The 20,694-nt window shown below is 37.3% G+C and overlaps 2 protein-coding genes across 4 annotated transcripts; one reads left to right on the top strand and one right to left on the bottom strand.

Moving 5' to 3' along the window:
• The first annotated feature begins 47 nt into the window (after positions 1-47).
• On the top strand, positions 48-5,104 carry LOC111866935 (sperm-associated antigen 7). Its single transcript, XM_023856317.2, has 6 exons — positions 48-219; positions 1,620-1,687; positions 1,792-1,880; positions 2,173-2,344; positions 3,014-3,173; positions 4,384-5,104. Exons 1-6 carry the CDS (start codon positions 141-143, stop codon positions 4,494-4,496), a joined length of 681 nt encoding a protein of 226 aa, XP_023712085.1. The 5' UTR covers positions 48-140; the 3' UTR covers positions 4,497-5,104.
• Positions 4,604-19,075, bottom strand: LOC111866934 (exocyst complex component 8). Of its 3 annotated transcripts, XM_023856316.2 has the most exons (14): positions 18,992-19,075; positions 18,682-18,837; positions 17,708-17,925; positions 17,298-17,440; positions 15,977-16,130; positions 15,103-15,241; positions 14,397-14,580; positions 13,148-13,292; positions 12,709-12,889; positions 11,754-11,884; positions 9,758-9,983; positions 8,325-8,515; positions 7,234-7,447; positions 4,604-6,141 (listed from the first exon to the last, which is right to left on the bottom strand). In XM_023856316.2, the coding sequence occupies exons 1-13, from the start codon at positions 19,044-19,046 to the stop codon at positions 7,274-7,276; spliced, it is 2,097 nt and encodes a 698-aa protein (XP_023712084.1). In that variant the 5' UTR covers positions 19,047-19,075; the 3' UTR covers positions 4,604-6,141; positions 7,234-7,273. The 3 variants fall into 3 exon arrangements, with proteins under 3 accessions (XP_023712084.1, XP_023712083.1, XP_033608368.1); XM_023856315.2 differs by lacking the exon at positions 4,604-6,141 and having other exon boundaries at positions 7,068-7,447; XM_033752477.1 differs by lacking the exons at positions 4,604-6,141; positions 18,992-19,075 and having other exon boundaries at positions 7,068-7,447; positions 18,729-18,807.
• Between the last annotated feature and the right edge of the window lie 1,619 nt (positions 19,076-20,694).

Genomic DNA, 20,694 nt, shown 5'->3' with positions numbered 1-20,694 from the left:
AATCAAATCCGGGATAGCTGGGTGAGTACACGGAGTCACGGAGGACACCATGCGCAGTCGCGCAGTGTTTGCCGTGAGTTGAGTGTGGATGGAAACTGGATTGTGGGAAAATTTTAGCAGTAAAGGGTTCATTGTAAAGAATGGATTTACTTGGCTCAATACTAAATTCTATGGACAAACCACCATCCTTTAGCAACAAACAAAGGAGTTTGATGAAAAGTAGGATTATATCCTAACGTATGTAGTTAGGTTATGTATGTTGTTTTTAAGGTTACGTAGCATGAATGTAAAGAGATCGAGTAGTTTTCCCAGTTACTTACTGAAGCTGGATCAAGTTTCTGAATGTATTATTACGGAACTTCTATTCACCTAAGTGGAAGCAAAATGAAACGAGATGTGAGGAATTTTAATGTTCCTAATTAATATTTGTAAGAGTAGATTTTTGCTTCACCTCATAAACTTGCCATTTAATTGTAAGTTCATCTTTCGCAAGCCATTTGAATGCAAAGGAGTCCGGATACGATAAATTGTCGCGTTATTTGGATATCGGTGTAGCTTTGCATTTCAGCGACTTGTTGCGTTAATTTAGAATGGTTCGATGCTAAGTTAACAACCTTGAATGAATGAATGAATGAATGAATGAATGTATAAGGGGTGGGGCTTCTCGGCCCCTGCGCCGCGACCTACAGTGGTCTATTATGATTCGCTAGTAACCTTAAGAAAAGCCAAATTAATTTGTAAGGTAGGGGGACTGGTTTGGTTAGAATAGTTCATGTTTGTTGTAGTAAATTTAAATAACTATTTTCATAGCCCAATACACATATGCATAATGAAAATAAATTCGTGAATAAGGTCTCAATATTGTGATTATTTGTTAAAATGGAAGTCTAAAATATATACAACATATGTCCTGAGACACTCAGTTTTTGAGATGCACATCATTGGCAAATGGGATAACATACTTCTCAGTAATGTTGTCACGATGATATGCGGTGTGTTGTTAGATTTACTGAAGACATACAGTGCACAGCAAGAATCAGTTTTGATCGAATTATCACGGAATACACGCGATAAATACTGCGACATGCTCATATCCCTCATTACCTCTGATAGTTGAGGTGATACTGCTGCACAGGAATATGCTACATTGTTCTGGTCTATGTCATCCAGGTGCTCACATGTCTTGATAATTGCAGCAACATCTCCATGATACAAGAAGTGTATATGCCCTAATATCAGCTGTGGAATGAGAATATGTCAAAGCTGTGGCAAGCAGTTCTGATGGTGGTCACTGCTATCATGTAACAACATGTTGGAGAGAATGCTTTGTAGCACACTGACATCTGCCTTGAAATGGCCAGAGGCTGCCTCACACATCTGTTGTAATTACAAGGTACCCATGGTTTGATTGATAGGGTGTGCCATTTGACAGTGATGTGTGTCTTGAAAACTAAGCGTCACAGCACGTGTTACACAGTGTTTTCAATTTATTTTTAAGGAAGAAGTCACATTATAAAGAGATTGTGTGGAAATTTCATTTCATTCTGTGTATACATAGATATCATACTTGAAGTTGTTCTCAGAGTTTTAATGTGTGTGTTTCCCTATTGTCATTTTAGAACACAAAGAAGAGATTCTGAAAAAACAGAGAGAAGAAAAAGAGAAGCTCAAAGCCTTTAGGGAGACAGTAAGTACAAAATTGTACACTGGACATTATTGTAAGCTAAGCCTCCTTTTTAAAAAAAATGCAACATTACTATCAGGATAAGATTCTGTAATCTCATATTTCAGATTGAAGAAAATATTAACAAGTTCCTACAAGATGAATCACTACAGAAACACAAGTTTGAACCTATGGAGCAGGTCTACAGAAGTATTGTGTATGTTTTGGGGATACATTCTGATAACATACATATTATAATAAGCTTGTGTAAAAAGAATGGTATAATGATATGGTCATTAGCTGTCACAATTATAATAAACATTTAATTCCATGCAGATTAGTAGTCTCTTGTTTATTTTCTGTAGCTACTTGATAATTCATGTCTCAACTTGATTATTTTTGCAGTCCTTTTAAATACCAAGATCTCCACTGTTTCAAGATTATAATGCTTCTGGATAACTTTTTTGAAGTATAATATGAATGAATTATATGGTTTCAATTGTTTTCAGACGTGATGTGGCAGAAGTAGCTGGAGTTCCAGCATTTTCAATAGGTGAGGAAGGAATAGACAGGCATGTGATGATTTTTAAGCCAGAGTTTGCCCCAAGTGATGATGAATTAGCAGCACTGAGACGTGGAGAGGAGTGGGATCCTGAAAAAGCAAAGCTACTGGCTCAGAAGGTAATGGGAATAGTTTCTTTTATTCAGAACACCAAAACTTGAAACATGCAAACAATAATGATGCACTCCCAAAATCAACATGTGATGGACATAGCTAGTAACATAATCTGTTAAAGGAAGAGCAAAAGTTCAATTAATAAAGTCTCATGTTATTCAAGATATTGATGTTTTGATTTTTTAAAATATATATCAATGAGTAGCAACCTGCGTTGTATACAACACACACAGCCACATAAGAAAGACACAGTATATACACAATTAAAACATAAGAAGAATGACTCCCATAGCGGATGAATGGCATTACACACGGGTTTGATATATGACATGTAAGATGATAGATCTTAACAAGTTTTAATATATAAATTTTAGTATTGAACGACGAACACACATTTTATATCATTTTATAAATGGACACTTGATGGCAAGCAGTGCAATGGTTTAACGTGATTAATACACCTGAGGATGGCAGAATGATGCCGAAACATGTAGTGTGAAGTGACAAATGAAATTGTCTGCACTAAAAGACTGTTTTAATATATACACATTATGGATACGAATCAGTGCAACAGGACTCTAAAATACAACATTGTTAGAAATAAATTTAAATCTTTTACATCTATAATAAACTGTATTATTCGACTGGACTTTGTCTTTCAATCTTGGTTGTAGCAAGAACTAGAAAGGAAAGAAGAGGAAGAGAGGGCACTGAAAACACCGAAAGACTTCGTTCCCAGTTCCAACTACAGAGCAAAATATGAACATCTGATTGGTCGAGAGGCAGCAAAGGAAGCAGCTAGAAAAACTCAAACTAATAAACAGTATGGCTTTGGTATGTTTCTAAAGAATATATCAGCTTTCAGAGCACCTCAGCTATGACTGAACTGTTACATGAATGAATAACAAGGGTGATAGGAAACATGTAGTCTGAAGTAGTAAAACTTTTATCAGCAAGAAATACAATTCCTTTAAGTATATGTCATGCCTTCTTAAGGGACATAGTATGTTCTCAGAACTCAGAAGTTTCTGCTAGACTGTACTCTGCTTATTCAGGAACTAGCCTATTCTTCAGAGCACAGTTCAATAAAGACTGCATGAAAGATTTGGAACTTACTTAGTCTCATTGCGTTTTGTGCATATTGGTTTATGACAGTACAATATGTATGCTATGACTCTCTGAACAATTACATTCTCACTGGATTACTCTTAAAAAAAACACACACGTGTGTGTGTGTGGGGGGGGGGGCATATGTGTACTGTCACGTGTAGGGTGGTACATATGGTGAAAATAATGGGTTCTAGTTTAAATGACTGGATTTATTAGCACCTTGGTTACAAGTTCTCTTAATCACGCTTAAATACAGCACTATTGCTCATTTACACAATTTCCAGTTCACTGTTGCACAAGCACTAGGACTGTCCATCTTCACTGGTCGTCTCCTGGCTGTTTCATCTTCAGTCACTCTGGAACTTCAGAACTAAAGTTTCTTCTGGACAACACTCTCTCTATTGTTGATGACATCACCGCTTTCATAGCATGGTCCATATGTGGAAATGTGTTTACTGAGCTGTTGCCTAGAAGCAGGTTGTGCCACCACTGCTCAGCGCAGATGACATAGAAAACACACCCTATCTATAGTTGCATATTGGACAGTGTTTACAGAGCTGCTGCCTGGCAATGCATTGATGAATATATATATATATACATATATAGTTGACCTACACAGTAAAGAAACTGTATAGTCAACTAGGGGTTATCCCTGGTAAGGACTTTTAAATGCTCTCATTTCCAAAATTGTGCATATCTTTGAGGCACAGTAAACCACCGGTTCAGTGGGTATTTGGCACATTTACTAGAAGTGAAAGCAGGCACACATTTTCTTGAGGTTTTAGAGCGCACAGAGCATTATCCTGCCCCTCAGTAAATCGTGCCACAAGAATACCTTCACCTGCACATGTAAACCCTGTGTGTCCATATCCACACACTTTGAATCACATTATGTTCTACTTTTAATAACTACAATGAAAAAATTTATTTTCAGTACCAAGTGAAAATAAGAAAGATGTCCGGTCGATTGAACAGACATTAGCTGATATCCAGTCAAAGAAGCGTCAGAAAGTGAGCCATACTCCAACACCAGATCTCGCTGAATGAACACATCCATCAGTACCAGTAACTTGTGTTGGGATTATTTCATAGATAGCATATATCTTTAGATGTTTGTTCTACCAGATATTCATTGGTACTGTCTTGCATTTGTATTCTGTCTATTCAGACATTATTGCAAGGAAAAACGCTTGCTAAAAATGTTTTCAACACACAGCATTCAAGGGATTCCTGGCATAGGAGCCATACAGCATTGCAACTTGAGATTTCAGACACATCACAATGAAAATTTGTGTTTTAAAAGACTAATGACCTGTTCATATTGTAGTCTTCTGTATTATGACACCTCCTGTACAATACCATATGGATCTTCACTGCTGTAAAACCTTAAGGTCATACTTATAAACTAGCTGAAGGAGCTAAGAGTTCAAATAGCTGAATGAACAAGTGGAAAACAAACTTTCATTTGGTATTTTCCATAGTCACATTTAAATTTGTAAATGTGTAATTTCAACAACATATTACTAGTAAACAATATCTCTAATTTGACTCATTCTGAGAGAGCAGCAGTAATCAAATGGAGGTCACAAACTGTTTAGCAAAATATTGTATTCTGTTCTGAGAAACTGTATATAAATAAAGTCATTATTAGATGAGTTAAAGAAAATTTCTTTGTGGAACCATTTCTGGAGGAAAGTTTCACATACCTTTGCATCCCTCACATGCACAAGACAGTATGTTCAGCTGAACATGATACTATGATCCATTACGTGGAATTCAATCTAGTACAGTTGGTTTATCTTTTTAAGACACTGCCAGAAATTGAACACTCATTATACTGAATCTCACTTGCCTAGCTACTATATACTGGGTTTGATTCAAAACGTTCTTATGTCTGCCACATTAATTTTTATTTCACAGATAATGTAAGTTACCTCTAAAGGCAAGAATTTCATATGAAGTTTTATTAATATTGGTCCATGTATTTAAAAGCTGTCAGGCAGACATTCACATGCAGATAATATGCAATGATAATCTGACTAACTAAATTATGTACCCACTCTATTTGTAGTGCTAACTTATCTTTTTGAAAATTTAATAAAAAGCAAATTCCTCATATACAACCATCTTGTTTTAACATATAAAAAAGTAGAAATCCATCAAGTGTAGCTGTTATATAACATAAAATATTTTTTTGGCCACTAGTGGCCATCATCAGGGCACAAACCACCTGCATAAAAAAAAAGTACTTCATATATGTTATTCAATGCAACTTATTATGTCACTGAAGGGGCTTGCGTGTGAGTATTAAGACTAAATAGTTAAAATTAATTGAAATACATTATAGGATCTTGTACAGTTCATGAAAGATGGATGTAGTGAGAGTCTTCATAATGGTTCTTAGTGTTGTCTTTGTGGAATTTGATTGATTCTTATAGTGTAAGTCATATGTCTGACTGTATGATGTGTGCATACAAGTAGGGGATAGGGTAGTGTATGGACATGCAGTGATGGACTGCACTGCATACTGAAACACTTGTCATGGTGACAGACAGCTGAACTGCCACACTCAACAGCTTCAGGAGGTAAGGTGGATCTACAGTGGCTGCATCATTACACACTGCCGTTTGAATATTAATGTCATTAATCACAGACATCTTGAGAAAGAACTGCAATATTCAACAGCAAGTACCTGCAACAAATATTTAAAAACTGAAGCACATAATTAAATAAGTAAAGAAAAAGTAAAGGTATCCCTGCAACAGGCCGTGGAGGCCCATAGGGTTGTGAGATGTTGAGGTTCCCACATTTTCTAGACTACCAGCTCAAAGATGGTGGTAAGATTCTCAGTCCTACACGCTGGCCGCCCTTTACCCCCAACAATATTCCAAGAATATTCCTGGTACTTATTTATGTTAGAGGCTGAGTCGACCCCAGCGCCATAGTGCAGCTGGAAGGATTAGGGCAATTGAAAAAAATCCAATGACCTCATTGGGACTTGAACCTGTGACCTTCTGGCTTGTAGCATAATGTCTCAACCAACTACGCTACTGTGTGCCCCTTAATTAAATAGGAGACAACCTTCTTTTCCAAAACTTATGTTCATAAGAAAAAACTTCCCCAAGTTTTAAACCTACACATGCTTCTTCGAATATCATAAAATAACATCCCACTATTTCTCGTTGCAGCATGAAAGGAATCATCCAGTAACAATGTGTTCTGTTCAGTCCCTCATGCTTACTTTTATTTACTGCAGTTGGCAGTAAATTGTCCACTTTATATAAGTTAATAAAATGTGTATACTTTCTTTTATACTGTATACACGACACCAAAGTGCTATGGATGGCAGGATACCTGCACTATTAACATCAAGAGCTTTGTATCCATATTATTGATAACAAATGTTTGTCCTGGTATTTTGTTTTAACTGTTATTAAAAGATGAACCCTCATATCAGGTGACAAATACAATGGGAAAAAAATTAAGGTGAATACAGGAATTCAGAATATATAAAGTCCTCTCTCTTTTGATTTAATGTGCAGGTCAAACATCTACTTCCTAAATTTCCATGTTGTAGCTTCCCTAGACATGGTACTACAAATAAAATGAAATAACTGATGAATGGCAGACAATGAGGGTGTCTGTATTCCAGCACTGCTCAGAATGCCTGTATACACTGTGTTCCACATTACTATATACACATCAATGAAAGAAAGTGCAAATAACTTGTTACAGAGCACAGATTAAATTCAACAAATATATACAGCTTTCTATAACGACATACATTTAGACATATGCTGTTGTGGAGTATTTAGTGACTGGTTTCATAGCTGAACTATTAGGCTTCTTGAAGCTACTATTTTCTTAAGATGGGAATATTTATCTCGGAGCTTGCTGAGTTGGGCACAGGGGTTTCCGATCTTCTCTTCATAGCAATGTTCAGCAAGGGTCAGCAGTGTGTCCAATAGGAAAGCAGCATTTTTCTGTATAAACTGGCTCTGCAACATAAGAGGAATATAATATATTAGTTGGCTATAAGTAGATCATGCCACAGCTTAGATGGTTAAATGCTCATTTCTCATTTCGGAGGCCTGTATTCAGTTCCTGGGTAGTCTGTGTAGAACTTATGTTGAAAGACTGTTACTGGATTAGGATTCCCTCTCAAGTATTTTCTCTCCCAGTCATCACCCCATAATACTTTGTACCCACTTATCACTAACCAAAAAGTCAAAATTATAATGAATAAAAATAACAATAATTTTTCTAAGTTTTTGCTTGCTGAAGATGGAGGAATGTTGTAAACTTCTGTTAGACTACACAGGAAAACAAATTTGTTTCCAAGTCATTTAATAGAGAGTCACTTAAATATTTGGGTGTTTGCACACCCATGGCCGATCACAGTGGCCACATGGCCTAAGGCATGACCTGTCTTCACTTGCTCAAACACTTGGACCGTGGGTTCAAACCCCACTCGAGGCATGGATGTCTGTCTGCGTTTATTCTGCTTGTCATATGTAGGTAGCGGCCTTGTGATGGACTGATTCCCCGTCCAAGGAGTCCTACCGACTGTCTTAGGATTAAGAAACTGAAGTGCGACACGCTGTTTCATGGATGCCCTATGCTCCAAGTGGGAGCAACAGGAAAGAGAGACAGAGAGCACAATCATGACAGATAACATTTTCTTTATAAAAGTCTCATATGGCACAGTACAGGAAGTATTAAAACAAAGCATGAAAAGGATGAAGTCTCTTCGAGCAAGTAACCATATCAACATGAAATAAAATGCTGGTGTTTCAGAGGCTGTTTCCATTTCCACCATTAGATGTGCTATAGGGTTAATTACTATCAACTCTACAAAAGCAAACTATTTCACACCTCAGCCTTGTACTTTTCACTGGAACATGAAGCTTCCACATGAAGCATCTGTGCTTGGAACACATCACTAAGCACGTCATCCACTGTATACTGAAGTTCAGGCGTTGCCAAACGAAGACAGTCATCTAGCAGCATCAGATACAACTTGCTAAAGGCCACAGTATTGCTAGTCAGCCCCAACCAGCAGTCCCCTACACATATATACATCCAATTAAAATTAGAACAAAAATAGACAATTCTGGTGAAATAATGTATTAAATTTTAGAATAACAATCCATCAAGTGTAAAAAAGTTTAACATAAATAAGCCAGTTATTTATATGGCCTTAAGCAGTCCACTTGTGTGTGCATGGGTTCCTACCTCACTTTTGACACCAGTTGTCACAGGTATGGAGTGACTACAGATGGGGTTTCAACTGGTAATCAGATTCACTGAACACTTTAATACACAACTCATGACTACACTTTACAAATCACTGTCACACACAGACTAGTTTTCAGCTTGTTACACTCTCCATTAGCCGTTGCTTGGTAGCAGCTTTCAACAGAAAACATTCCCCTTCCTCTAGGTTCCCAAACTGTCCACTGCTTCAGCTACCAGCTTCTAACAACAGCAGCTCACAATAACTGAACCACAGCAGTCCTCTAACTCACTCACTCACTCACCAACCAAATCTAGCTCCTAACTTGTCCTGCTTATAACATCTTGACATAGACTTTGTAGAAAACACTACTTCCCATTATTGTTGTATTCTCTTGTTGCCGTGCAAATGATGCGTTCATGTCTGCTGTGGAGCTACTACCTAGCAACGGCTCTTGTATAGTTGCTTGCTCCACAGTCTTTGACTAACATCTCTACACACATTATGTTTTGGGTGGAGCCGAGTTAGCTCCGTATAGCTATGGGCTGAACAGCTGTGGTTTGATTCCCAGCAAGGGTAAGAGATTTTTCTCTATTCCAGTGTCCAGACAAATTTCAGGGCCCACCAAGCCTCTATCCAATGGGTACCAGGAGGTAAAGTGGCTGGGGTGTGAAGCAGACCACTCATCTCCATCTGGTGTCAAAGTCTAGAATGTTGGAACTATACCTCCATTCCTCCATACATTTTCATGGTATAGTGCTTAATTAAGCATACGTACAACGTTAGCTCTGATATGTTCTGGCCCTTCAGAGGCTCAAAAGAAAGGGAAACTGACATTATAATCACTGCAGATCTTAATATAGTATTACATTATACAGTATAAAGTATAGATAGGTTAAAAATGTTGATGTTTAAATATTTACCATTAAAGATGTTTCTTGCTTTCTTCTATCTTCTGATTGATATATACGCGTATTTTACATTGTTGCTTGTTAAATGTCTGAATGTCCTGTTGGATAGATGTAGTGCCAGTATGTGTGTTTGACTGAAGGTTGTTGAAATGATCACTGACCTGTAACATATGTGTGTATACTCGCTATGCCAATGTCACTCATCTCTTGCAGAAACTTAGTTAGGCCAGCCTTACTCTGCAGATTCATGGGGTGCCATTTGTCCTCTACTGCCCGAAGCTTCACTGCATCTACCAGTTTCTCCCGTGCATCACGCAATGCTCGCGTTAAGGGAGTGCGCAGCAGTCCATCCAGTTGGTATCGCAGATCCACTCCAAGTTCGCTAAGCTGTCACATATATTAATACAATGTGATCACCTTGTGTACCCCATGTGGAGGTGGGTTAGAGTACCTCCACCATAGCCCTGCAAGTTGCAGAAGGTGATAAAACAGGAAGCTGGTGACTAGGGGTATAACTGGGGCACCCCATCACTGGGGGCCATAAATACAATGACCTGGTCCTCCAGATTTGGGGGTTGGATGCAAGGCTAATGACCTTGCTCTGTACAAATACTGTTGCAAAATCCAAAGAAGTGAAAACTGGATGGAATGTGGCAAAATCTTCTAAGGAAGGGTATGGATCAAAAAGGGATGTTTTGATGATGATGATTGTTCCCTGCTGGCAGTAACATTAAACAGATATTAAAAAGGAAATTTTCTGATTTTATAGAAAATAAATTTTCTTTATGTGAAACTTCATGCTTTACTCTTCAGTTTCTTACAGAAATCCTCCTATTTCTGGCTAGTTCATCAATCTATGCTGTCACTTTGGAAAACTGCTGCACCAGCACTGAAGTGGAAATGCATTATTTTGGTTTTGTATGGGTTTTTCTCATGCAACTTGCAGATTCAAGTAAGCAGCATACTGATACCCCTTACATGCTAGATAATCTGGAATTTATACAATCCTGGTAACAAGGGCATCTCGCATCTTTCATTTTATATTTAACAATTAATAGTGGCTCCCAAATACCTGCAGAGATTACCAAAGCCTCTGAATATTGGGAATACATATTAAAGTTCCTCCTACTTAAGTTTATAAATGTACGTAAGGATATATTTAATTAAAATGAAGTGAACTGTACTACTACAAATTGGTACTATCAGGCTTATTAAATCAAAGAGATCAAGCTTTGGGGACTCTATGGCAGCAAGGATTTATACTGTGACCTTAGGGACTCTGCCACTATAGTCTGGTAGGTTGGTACCAGTGTTTCAGAGGAAGAAACTGCAACCACCTTCAAGCCAGGAGTGAAAACAGAGGTAGTATTTTCCTCCAGAATGTTGGTATCCATTTTATGGGATAACCCAGAAGACCACAGTACACAGTAAGGATATTAAGTTGGGCTGGGCATATATAATGAACAGGGAATGAAGAAACAAAGATAATAGAAAAACTCACATGGAGGATTGAAACGCAGATGGATAAAGAAAACTACTATCAACAATAAGAGAATACAGTAAAACATCTACATATGTATTGAATGTTTCTATAACAAGATCTACAAGAGGAAATAATATATACATAAATAACACCCAGCCAATAAAAGGTATGATGCTCATTGTACAAAATGTTCAATAAGTTCAAATTCCAATCAAAAATTTTTCCAGAAAATTTTGTTTTTTCATGTGAGCCCCTAGAAAAAAAGAGACAGATGCCTCATAGTTAAATATTTTTGAAAGGAAATGTATGGTATCTAATCTGAATAATGTATAACAGGTACATCGAGGATACCTGTTACATTTCACCACCATTTTTAATCTCATCTGTCAGATGTGGTAAGTAGAGTTCCCAGGATGATCATGTCTTCCAGGCGAAGTAATGTACTTGGTATAAAAATCAGAAATATGACAGCAGTGGTACAACATACTCTAGATTGAAAGGCACATATGATTTTACATTCTTATCTGTCGTTGATATTGATTAGTTGCTGGTACAGAACTTATACTATTTAAATCGGTGGGACAAGAATGTGCACGTTTCTTCACGAACATACCAAGTCTTGCTTTTATACATTCGAGAAATTCAGAATATAATAAAAAACATATGCAGCATACCTGGTCACACTGATTCCTTACACACGTGACACACTCTGCCAACATTGTAATGGATGACTGAGGCATGAAAACTTGCTTGATGAGATGAGATGTCAGGTGTGTCAACTCTGAGCCTGCCCACATCACAAATGCTGCAGACACAGACATATTTGCAGTAAAAAAATAATAACCATGAAAACTTGGTAAGGTAATGGAATAAAGAGCCCATGAAGGTGGAATGTCAGCACCTGTCTTCTGGTCCTATTCTGAGAATCTGAAGTTCACACACAAATTCAACATGTAAGATGGCTGAGATATAAACAAGTTACCGTGTCCACTGATCGACTGCTCAATCAATCACTATCCTGTCTATGTATGTGTACACCCATGAAAAAATTTTGACATTCATGAAAGTTTCATGCTGTTGTTGGATGAGTTAATGTCATGTTCATCAATTCTCTCTTTCTAGCACTGGGCACAGTGGTCATGCAAATAAATAAGTGAAGGGTAAAAATGTTATTCAGTGTAGATCATGAATGAATGATAATCAAGCTTTGAAAAACATGAAGTTTTCTGTTATGGTAATTTTTAATGAAATGAGAAAATTGTAACATTTTCTGTGTGTGAAAAATAAATTAGTTTTAATTTGATGGCAATAACCTGTGGATCACTGTAGGTAAGAATGGTAAGAGGTAATACTAAAATGTACAAATAAAATATGAACTTTCTTTAATGCTGAAGAGTATTGATTAGGTAACAACATGAACCTTTGAGATTATGATTATGTCTGCTAAGTTTCTGATGCTGTACATCTCAACAGTAGAAATTTGTCCTTTATTTTTAAGTTTGTCTCAACAGCATTCAGAACGAGTCATTTCATACATAAAGGAGCAAAATTTGTTTACAGAATTTCCAATTCCCCTTACAAGAGAGCAATACTTACTAAATAATAGAAATTACTGTAAGAAATGAATACCTGATGCACAGCTGGGGGAATGTGGAAACGCTCGCAGGAATTCTCGAGTCATGTCAGTCAGGTTGGAGAAAAAGATGCCTCCTATCTGCTGCACATACAGAACAGTCGCACCTTCTCTCTTGACACGTTTCAATTGTGTCTTCAGAATGCTGCTGCACAGTTTCAGAAACAAGTCACATGCCTGTGAAATCACGAAGAATAAAATTATTTGTTTAATGAATAGCTGTCTCCAATAATAACTTCTGGACCAGTGACAAATCTCATAAACACTATGGAAACAATTGTGTTGAACCATCAGGATCTTTATATCATGGAGCTAGTTTTTTTAGTTCAATGCACTGTACTTTCCAAGCACGCAGCAGATATTCTGTTTACTAAGTTTTAAACTTTGAGAAATTTGCAGTCCTATTCAGACAAATAACACAGCACTACCACCAACCTGCGTTGAACGACCCAACTGATTCAGCAATCGGACCGCTCTTCTAGCAGCTCGCAGCCCTCCTTGCAGAGACTTGTCAGGTGAAACCTCCAACTCTTTCATCAGGACTTCTGTCAGAGCTCTCACACGAGCCTCCACTTTGCGCCTAAGCAAAACCTCAATCCTTATAATATTTCTAAGACTGTAGATAGTAGGATAATGCACACATAAAAGTGCATAAGGAACACTCTGATTTTAAAACGGCAATATTAAAAAAAACATATTCATAACCACCTCTATCAACACTTCATATATTCATGTCTGATAAGCAGAAAATACAGTAATAATAAAACAAAAGACTTCTTACAAATCCTTTGGAATAAAGTGGAATTCATGATAAAATAGGGCAAAACAGACTCTGGAAATTCATCTTATCATTCAGCTCTTTTTCCAAAATCCAAAGAGTAAGAATATAAAACTATAATTTTACCCACTCTTTTATTTTACATGGGTATGAAACTTGTTCTCTTAGACTGAAAGAATATATAAGAATAAAAATGCTAAGGAGACTATGTCAAACAAAAATTAAATTATACATTCTCTATTTGCTTTCACATGTCCTATCTATCATGAAATATTAATATCATAACCCTCATATTAGTATCATGCTGTAAGACCACATAAAAGCTTGTTATTATCAAATTCCTCACTAAGTAATTTTTCCATACCCTACATACAGTATTTAGTAATCTACATACAATGCTACAGAATGAAAGACTACAATTTCTTTGTAGCAACTATGACCTACCACATGGTTTGAGATCAATTAAGATGGGTGGTTGGATTACTTACCGGACACTGCCACCTAAAAGGACACCTTTCCAAGTTGGGACTGACAGACAACCCACCGTGTGAAAGGTGCCTACAAGAAGACGAATCAGCCACACACATCCTGTATGACTGTGAGGCCACAGCTCATTTCAGATTTCATCACTTGGGCCAGTTTTTACGGAACCAAGTGACGTCTATGATGCCCCCATAACCAGGGACCTACACTTTATTAAAAGTGTAGGATTAATAAAGGGCTAATCAATGGGGAAGCACAATAGATCATTGAAGGTTGCAGTGCATGGGCCGGTTTCTATGGCCCACCCCTTACATACATTACATTACATACCACATGGTTTAGAGTATTTCTCCACTTACAGCATTCAGAGTTGTAGGCCCCAAACACAACACCATAAAAACTATATAATGTTGACTGGCATACCTAATATCTGTAATAACAGGATCTGTGGCAGTGTTCTTGTCAAGGAACTCTCGTGCTCTCTCCAGTAGGTTGTAAGCCTCCTCAAAGTGGCGCTGGGCAATACACACATCTAAATCTTCTGGCACCTCCATGAGCCATTCAGGCAGCTCAGATTCAGCATTAGAGTCATCTGCATCTTCGAATGCTGTACAAAGCAAAATAACAACCTCATTCAGTAAATGCCACGTTTGTAGTGGGCACCTCTGAAACTACAAACAATGCTAAATCTTCATTTATAAAACACGAAATGGAGTAGCTCACAACTAATGATTGACTCACACTCAGAAGATACTCAATTTGGAAGCATGTTAAAAATGAGGAGGAAGAGGCTTTTCGTGTTTTTCCTCTGTTCAAGGCAAGTGCTATGCAGTACTTCAAAGCGGGTGACAGCCTTCAACTCTTTTTCAATTAACAAAACCTAAATAAGAGTGCCATTTTCAATATTGCACTATGTAACCCCTGCAGAATACACACCATCTTTAAATGGGTTGAACTAAGAAGCATATTCAATGTCACTGAATTTAAAACCACGTCCATTCAAAGAAGTTGGCCTACACTTTCAAAAAATAAAATCAGCATGGGGTAACTACCATAATAAAATGAAATTTATCTCGTTTATTGTGTCACCATGGTAAATGTACTCCCTTTACAACTACTGGCAACTCACGATTGCTAGGCGACTCCAGTGAATCAGAGTGTGACGGTCGTGATGGTGAACGCTCAATTTGACTTGCTGACTCCCGTTTCTGTTGCTCTTGTACAAAACGAGCTTTCTTCGCCTGCTCAAATTTATCCAGCCATTCTTTCTGGGGAAAAATAAAGAACTTAAACATGAACTGAAAAGTCTGTGAACATAACACATAAAACAGGGGTGGGAAAACTTATCAGTAAGAAAATCATATTCTGGAACTCATACCTTTTCATGATCTGGGAAAGGGAAAACCTTGGTCAAGACAAAGTGATCAGTAAAGTTCCCTGCTGTACACTGTACAAATTCTTGACACATAAAATTCCTCCTCAGGCTAGTAAACTTTATCTAATATGCTACTTCCAATCCATGGGCATAATCTTACATGCCACGACTAAATTTGAGAAAAAAAATCACTTTGTATCTTAGATAACATGCAAAATAAACAGTAGACCTCCATTTTCCTGTAACTTGAGCACCTTCAGCTCTTACGAAAGGTCCAACCAGCAAATTTATATACTGCTGTTACAAGTCATTTCTACAAAGCCAGAACAGTGTTTTAGATAAAAACAGGATGATGGATAATGTCCAGAAACACAACACTTGTGCATTAAAAAATGTGTGAAATAGCAGTATGGAGTGAAAATGTTCACAGTTCAATGAGAACACACCATTTTTTCTTACAAAGTTAACACATTTCTTCAAATCAAAGCATACCAATATGTTTATAGGAAGATGAAAATAAATTATATTTATGTTATTTCCAACACAAATGATTCTAGTTATGATGATGCTTAATTAACTATCTTTGTTTCTTTTGATAATTAAAAGTTTGACTTGAGTTGGGTCTTACCTTGCTCTGATTGTTAGTACACTGGAACACCCTTGTGTCTGGGAATGCCAGCAGTTTAAACGCTGTCTTCACGCTGCTCATATCTCGCACATTCACAACAGCAAGACTCCCTAGCTCATACATTGCTTCAAATTTGTATCTCACTGGACCACGCCTGGACAGAGATCACTACCAGTTAAAAATGTTACAAACTTGCAAAATTAAGCTACCAGTTCTCCCATACAGTTTGCATAATTACTCCATTAAAATAAATTTTATATGGCATACATTTTTCTTTAATTGAAGGAAGTAAATTGCAAAGAAACACACATACACCCAAGAGTATCAAACAGAGAAAAGACTTCAAATCTTGACTGCCACACTGGAACATATATAAACATACATGCCTTAAAATATGAGGTGGTCTATAGAAAAGATTGTGAGCTTTCATACAAAAATTCAAGATTTGACACCAACAAGATTCAATGCAAAAATTTCTCTGAATGACTTCTCATCTTTAGAAGAACAAAATATCTGTGAATGTAAAGAATGTTAGGTCATATGCTAGTCCAAAGACCTCTCTACTGGCATTATCATTAACATTCTATAACTGGAGGAATCTTGATTCCTGCCCTGTATGCACTACTGTTCTTATTCTTATCACAGGCAAAATGTTAAAAATACTTTTAACTGAAGCACTGGGGATCTCTGACATTTCTATTATTTTCAGTCATGGCAAATCTGGAAATTAGCACATCCAATATGTTCTGACACAGAAGTGATAAGGGTTAATATTTTAATTAAAAAACTTTAATAAAAACTTATGAATAATTGTTCCAGATGTATTTTTCACACAGTCTAATATTTCTTAATGCATGTAAGATTGCCCATATTAAAGTCTGCTCATTACAAGCAGATGAAAAGTTGCAGTGATGCAAGAGGCATTCAATGTAAGCTAAAATTACACTCTCCATGTGTTTAATTAAGCACAACATGAAGATATATGGAAGAGCAGATGTATAGCTCCCTACACTCATGGACTGCTGCATTACTACCTAACACTTTGATCACTATTTTGCAGTTTTCATGGAAACTACTTTTATTCTCATGGAATTAAAAAATATATTATTTTCTGTGGACAGAGAAGCTAATAGATCAATAGATCCTGGTTATTTAGGTTAAAGATCCATTAACAAATCAGACATATGACAAAAAAGGAATTAATTTAATGACAATTGAAATAAAATCTTTTCTCTTAGTGGACAGACTCATATTTCCTGTTGGGAACATGTGATACAATTTAATTCCTGCATAATATATATCTTTTTTAGAACACTGTTACCTATTGGGTATCCAAGAAGCTATCATGAACCCATCACTGAACAGATAAGCATGCACCCGCTGAAGTGCACTGTTCTCAATGGGATCCAGTTCCAGCAAGTCCCCTTCATGGAGAATTGTACGTCCTGAAGTCTCCAGCAGTGTCTACCAACAAAACATTTAAAACTCAAAATTGTACACTTTTGTACAATGTTAACATTCATAAAACAAATTTCTCTCTGTATATATTGGTGAATTATTTTGCTAACTACTGTTGCACCACATCAGAATTTGCTGAAGAATACAATCAGAAGCAGCCACATCAAATACACTGCACTCAGTGTATAAGTCTCATACAATATCCTTCAAAAACAAGCTTTTGAGAACCTTTGCCATGTAAGCACTGCATTTATAATGACAGAAAATACGTACCACACATCCTTCAACTTTTTCCAAGATAGCAGCTAGTTTTCGTCTGCTCTCCTCTTCTTCCTTTTGCTCCTCTCCTTCTCCAGAGTTGCCAGTTGCTCCATCACTATCAACTGCACTGGGAATCTTGTCACCTAGTAATGACGTTGCAGCAAGGGATGACAGCAGAGACCTCTGCTCTGTCAACATGTGTGATAACTGGTACATCTCACTTTCAAGATCTGAGCTCTTGAGTTGATGGAAAATACAACTTCTGTTCATTCTGACAAAAAAAATTCTTCACTGTCCACCTGACTTTGCAATAAATATTTCTATATTTTCTACAATAAAATAACAGAAGAACTACCAAATTAAGACAGCTAATTATTATTTTATATAATGGCTGATTTGATTAATATCTTCCTATAATGAAGAACAGAAACACAATAAATGGATCTGATAACATAGCCTATACTTAATTTAGGGCCATGTGTCAGCTAATACAATTCATCATAACTCTGAAATAATTATCCTTTCATGTGCATGCGAGCATAAACAGAGTATATGGAATAGGTTATATGACTCATCCTTCATTTACTGAATTATGTTAAAACTTGCTTTGCCCAAATATTTCTTCCATATGCTGCTTGGCAAGAATAACTAAAGACAAAGGTTAATTCAGTGACAAGTTGGAGGTTTTGTAAATTAGAATAATGTGGGTTGACTAGTAGCTGTAAATTACAGTCAAATTCAGCAAAGGCTTATAATGTTGAGAACATGAGAGAATGTTTCCACGGCTGTCTACATTCATGGCAGAGTCCTAATATGAACAAGCAATTCGCTTCATTCTTAGGAATCAAGATATCAACGAAAATTGGCGAAGAATTTACTTGTATTTGTATCTGTATTTCATTTTAATCCGTTTTGCTACATAGTAATACTTATATAATCCGTCCTGTTCCTAGGACAGAATATCTCATGAATTCTAAAAAAGATACGTGATATTTCTTTAGCAGTCTCAATAAACTGCATGTAATTCTGATACACATTTTTCTTCAGCAGAATGTTCGTCTCATCTGCAAGAGTCTGTATCTTCTGTCGTTGCTGTTGTAGCTCCTGACCTCCAACACATCGCTGCGAGAGTTCCTTAACATCTGAAAAACGAGCATCCGAAGTACCAAATGAAAGTGCGTCGCTCACATTTGATACATATCAAAACAATGACCTTTAAAAAATGGCCAAACAATGCCACAGTTAAACTGCTGTAAATTGTGCAAAACTATGTATATGCCATTTTAAATTACATACATTTTTCAGGATTGAAATCAGGAGCTCCAATTTTCTTAGTCGCAAAATCCGCCATCTTTGTTTACAATTCAACTGATGACCCCGCTGGTTGCTAGTAGTTTGATCCGTGCTCGCAGTGTTTGACTGCCTCGGATCCATGCCACGGTTCACCTACAAACACTCAAACGAGATCGATGTAAGTTGAATTGGGCAATTTACCTGCAAGACCTCTCCATATAAATGCGATCTGCAACCGTTTTATTGCGATAATTTTGGCAACCACTGATGAAACAGGATCAGAAGTCAATGTTGATCGACGCTGTTAGACGCAGCAGCTGATGCGGAAACAAACCGGTGTTAGTATTAGATTCTAAGGGTTTCTGAGGGTGGTGTATCAAACTTGGAATTGCTGTCTTTTTTTACTTTGCCCATCGTCGGGTATTCTAGAAGCTAGAAAAAACGTTTAGGAAACTGGATCTGCTTCCATCATCGGGTGAGAAGACACCTGAGGAGGGAAACAGATCCAGTTTCCGAAACATTTTTTCTAGTTTCTAGAATACAGGACGATGGACAAAGGCCGGAAACCCAGTATTTCTGAGTAATACTACTACTATTCAGACTGATAACACTGACCTTGCTTTAAATGTCTCTTTGCCATAGACATGTGGGGGTATAGCTCCACCATTCTTGACGTCAGCAATAGGAGGTAGGTAGCGGTCAGTTTCACGCTCGGGCAGCTTTAATCCAAGGGAAAGGGCATCTGATACCAGTTAAATAGGAGGGAAGGGTGGGCCCTGGAGCCAGCCTGGATGGGGTGTGGTAGAGAAAGTTTCTTGCCCCTACCCAGAATCGAACCCCGGTCATCCAACCTCTATAAAGACTCATCTGGCCTAGTTTTCCATCGTCAGTATTTTAAAACTGAAATATATTTACTGTTGTAAACATTGCTATCTTAATGCAAGGCCAGTACCGCAGAATTTCACCGACATTTTGGAGGAACCTATCCCAGTCCATTTACTGGACTATATATAGCCTCTGCTTTCAGAGTCAGAGAATACACCAAACAAGAAACCAGAACAAGCAGGCACCAAGCATAGTTCTGTACCTGCTTGATTTATGGTCATTTCTTGCTCTGCTTACTTTTAACCCTGAAGTTGGAGGAAATATGTTCCTCCAAAATGTTGGCTGACATTTACTGGACTGCATAGCATTATATCCCAGAAGACAGAATTCTTATAAATTAAAATTCTGCATGTCTAAAATCAGTGCATTCACACTTGGTTTATACACACACAAAAAATTGCTGTTTCCCAGGCATCATGCATCCTAGAAAGAGAAATGCTTAACAATGGAAAATATTACAATTTTTTGTTTACATGTACAACAAAAGGTAAAATTCCTTTGTTTAATTACCTACACACTATACCATGAAGACACATGGGGAGTGGAGGTACAGATTCTTGCTTGACCTTGGCATTAGATGGAGGTGAGTGGTCAGCTTCAGGCTCCTGCTAATTTATCCCCAGGGAAAGAGCACTGGTACACAGTGAATAGGAGGCTGGGTGGGCCCCATAGCTGGTCTGGGTACTGTGCAAGAGAAAAATCTTGTACTGCCATGAACTGAACCCAGGCTGTCCAGCCTGTTGCCCATTGCTATACAAACTCCTTTTACATTTACAGTGTCACTTAAAAATTTGTAAGGTATTAGATTTTGCAGAACTAAT

This window comes from Cryptotermes secundus, unplaced genomic scaffold, assembly GCF_002891405.2.
Source record: "Cryptotermes secundus unplaced genomic scaffold, Csec_1.0 scaffold899, whole genome shotgun sequence".
NCBI classification, from domain to species: Eukaryota; Metazoa; Arthropoda; class Insecta; order Blattodea; family Kalotermitidae; genus Cryptotermes; species Cryptotermes secundus.
The sequence above is the reverse complement of the archived record's forward strand: the minus strand, read 5'-3'. Positions and strand labels throughout refer to the sequence as shown.

Bases quoted from the DNA above. Each gene is read 5' to 3' on its own strand.
- LOC111866935 (XM_023856317.2), top strand. From the start codon at position 141: ATGGATTTACTTGGCTCAATACTAAATTCTATGGACAAACCACCATCC. The intron at 220-1,619 runs GTAGGATTATAT...TTGTCATTTTAG, and splicing joins ACAAAGGAGTTTGATGAAAA to AACACAAAGAAGAGATTCTG. The intron at 1,688-1,791 runs GTAAGTACAAAA...CTCATATTTCAG, and splicing joins TCAAAGCCTTTAGGGAGACA to ATTGAAGAAAATATTAACAA.
- LOC111866934 (XM_023856316.2), bottom strand. From the start codon at position 19,046: ATGGCGGATTTTGCGACTAAGAAAATTGGAGCTCCTGATTTCAATCCT. The intron at 11,885-12,708 runs GTATTCATTTCT...CTGTGTCTGCAG, and splicing joins TTCCCCCAGCTGTGCATCAG to CATTTGTGATGTGGGCAGGC. The intron at 8,516-9,757 runs GTCAGTGATCAT...ATATATGTGTAG, and splicing joins TATACACACATATGTTACAG to GGGACTGCTGGTTGGGGCTG.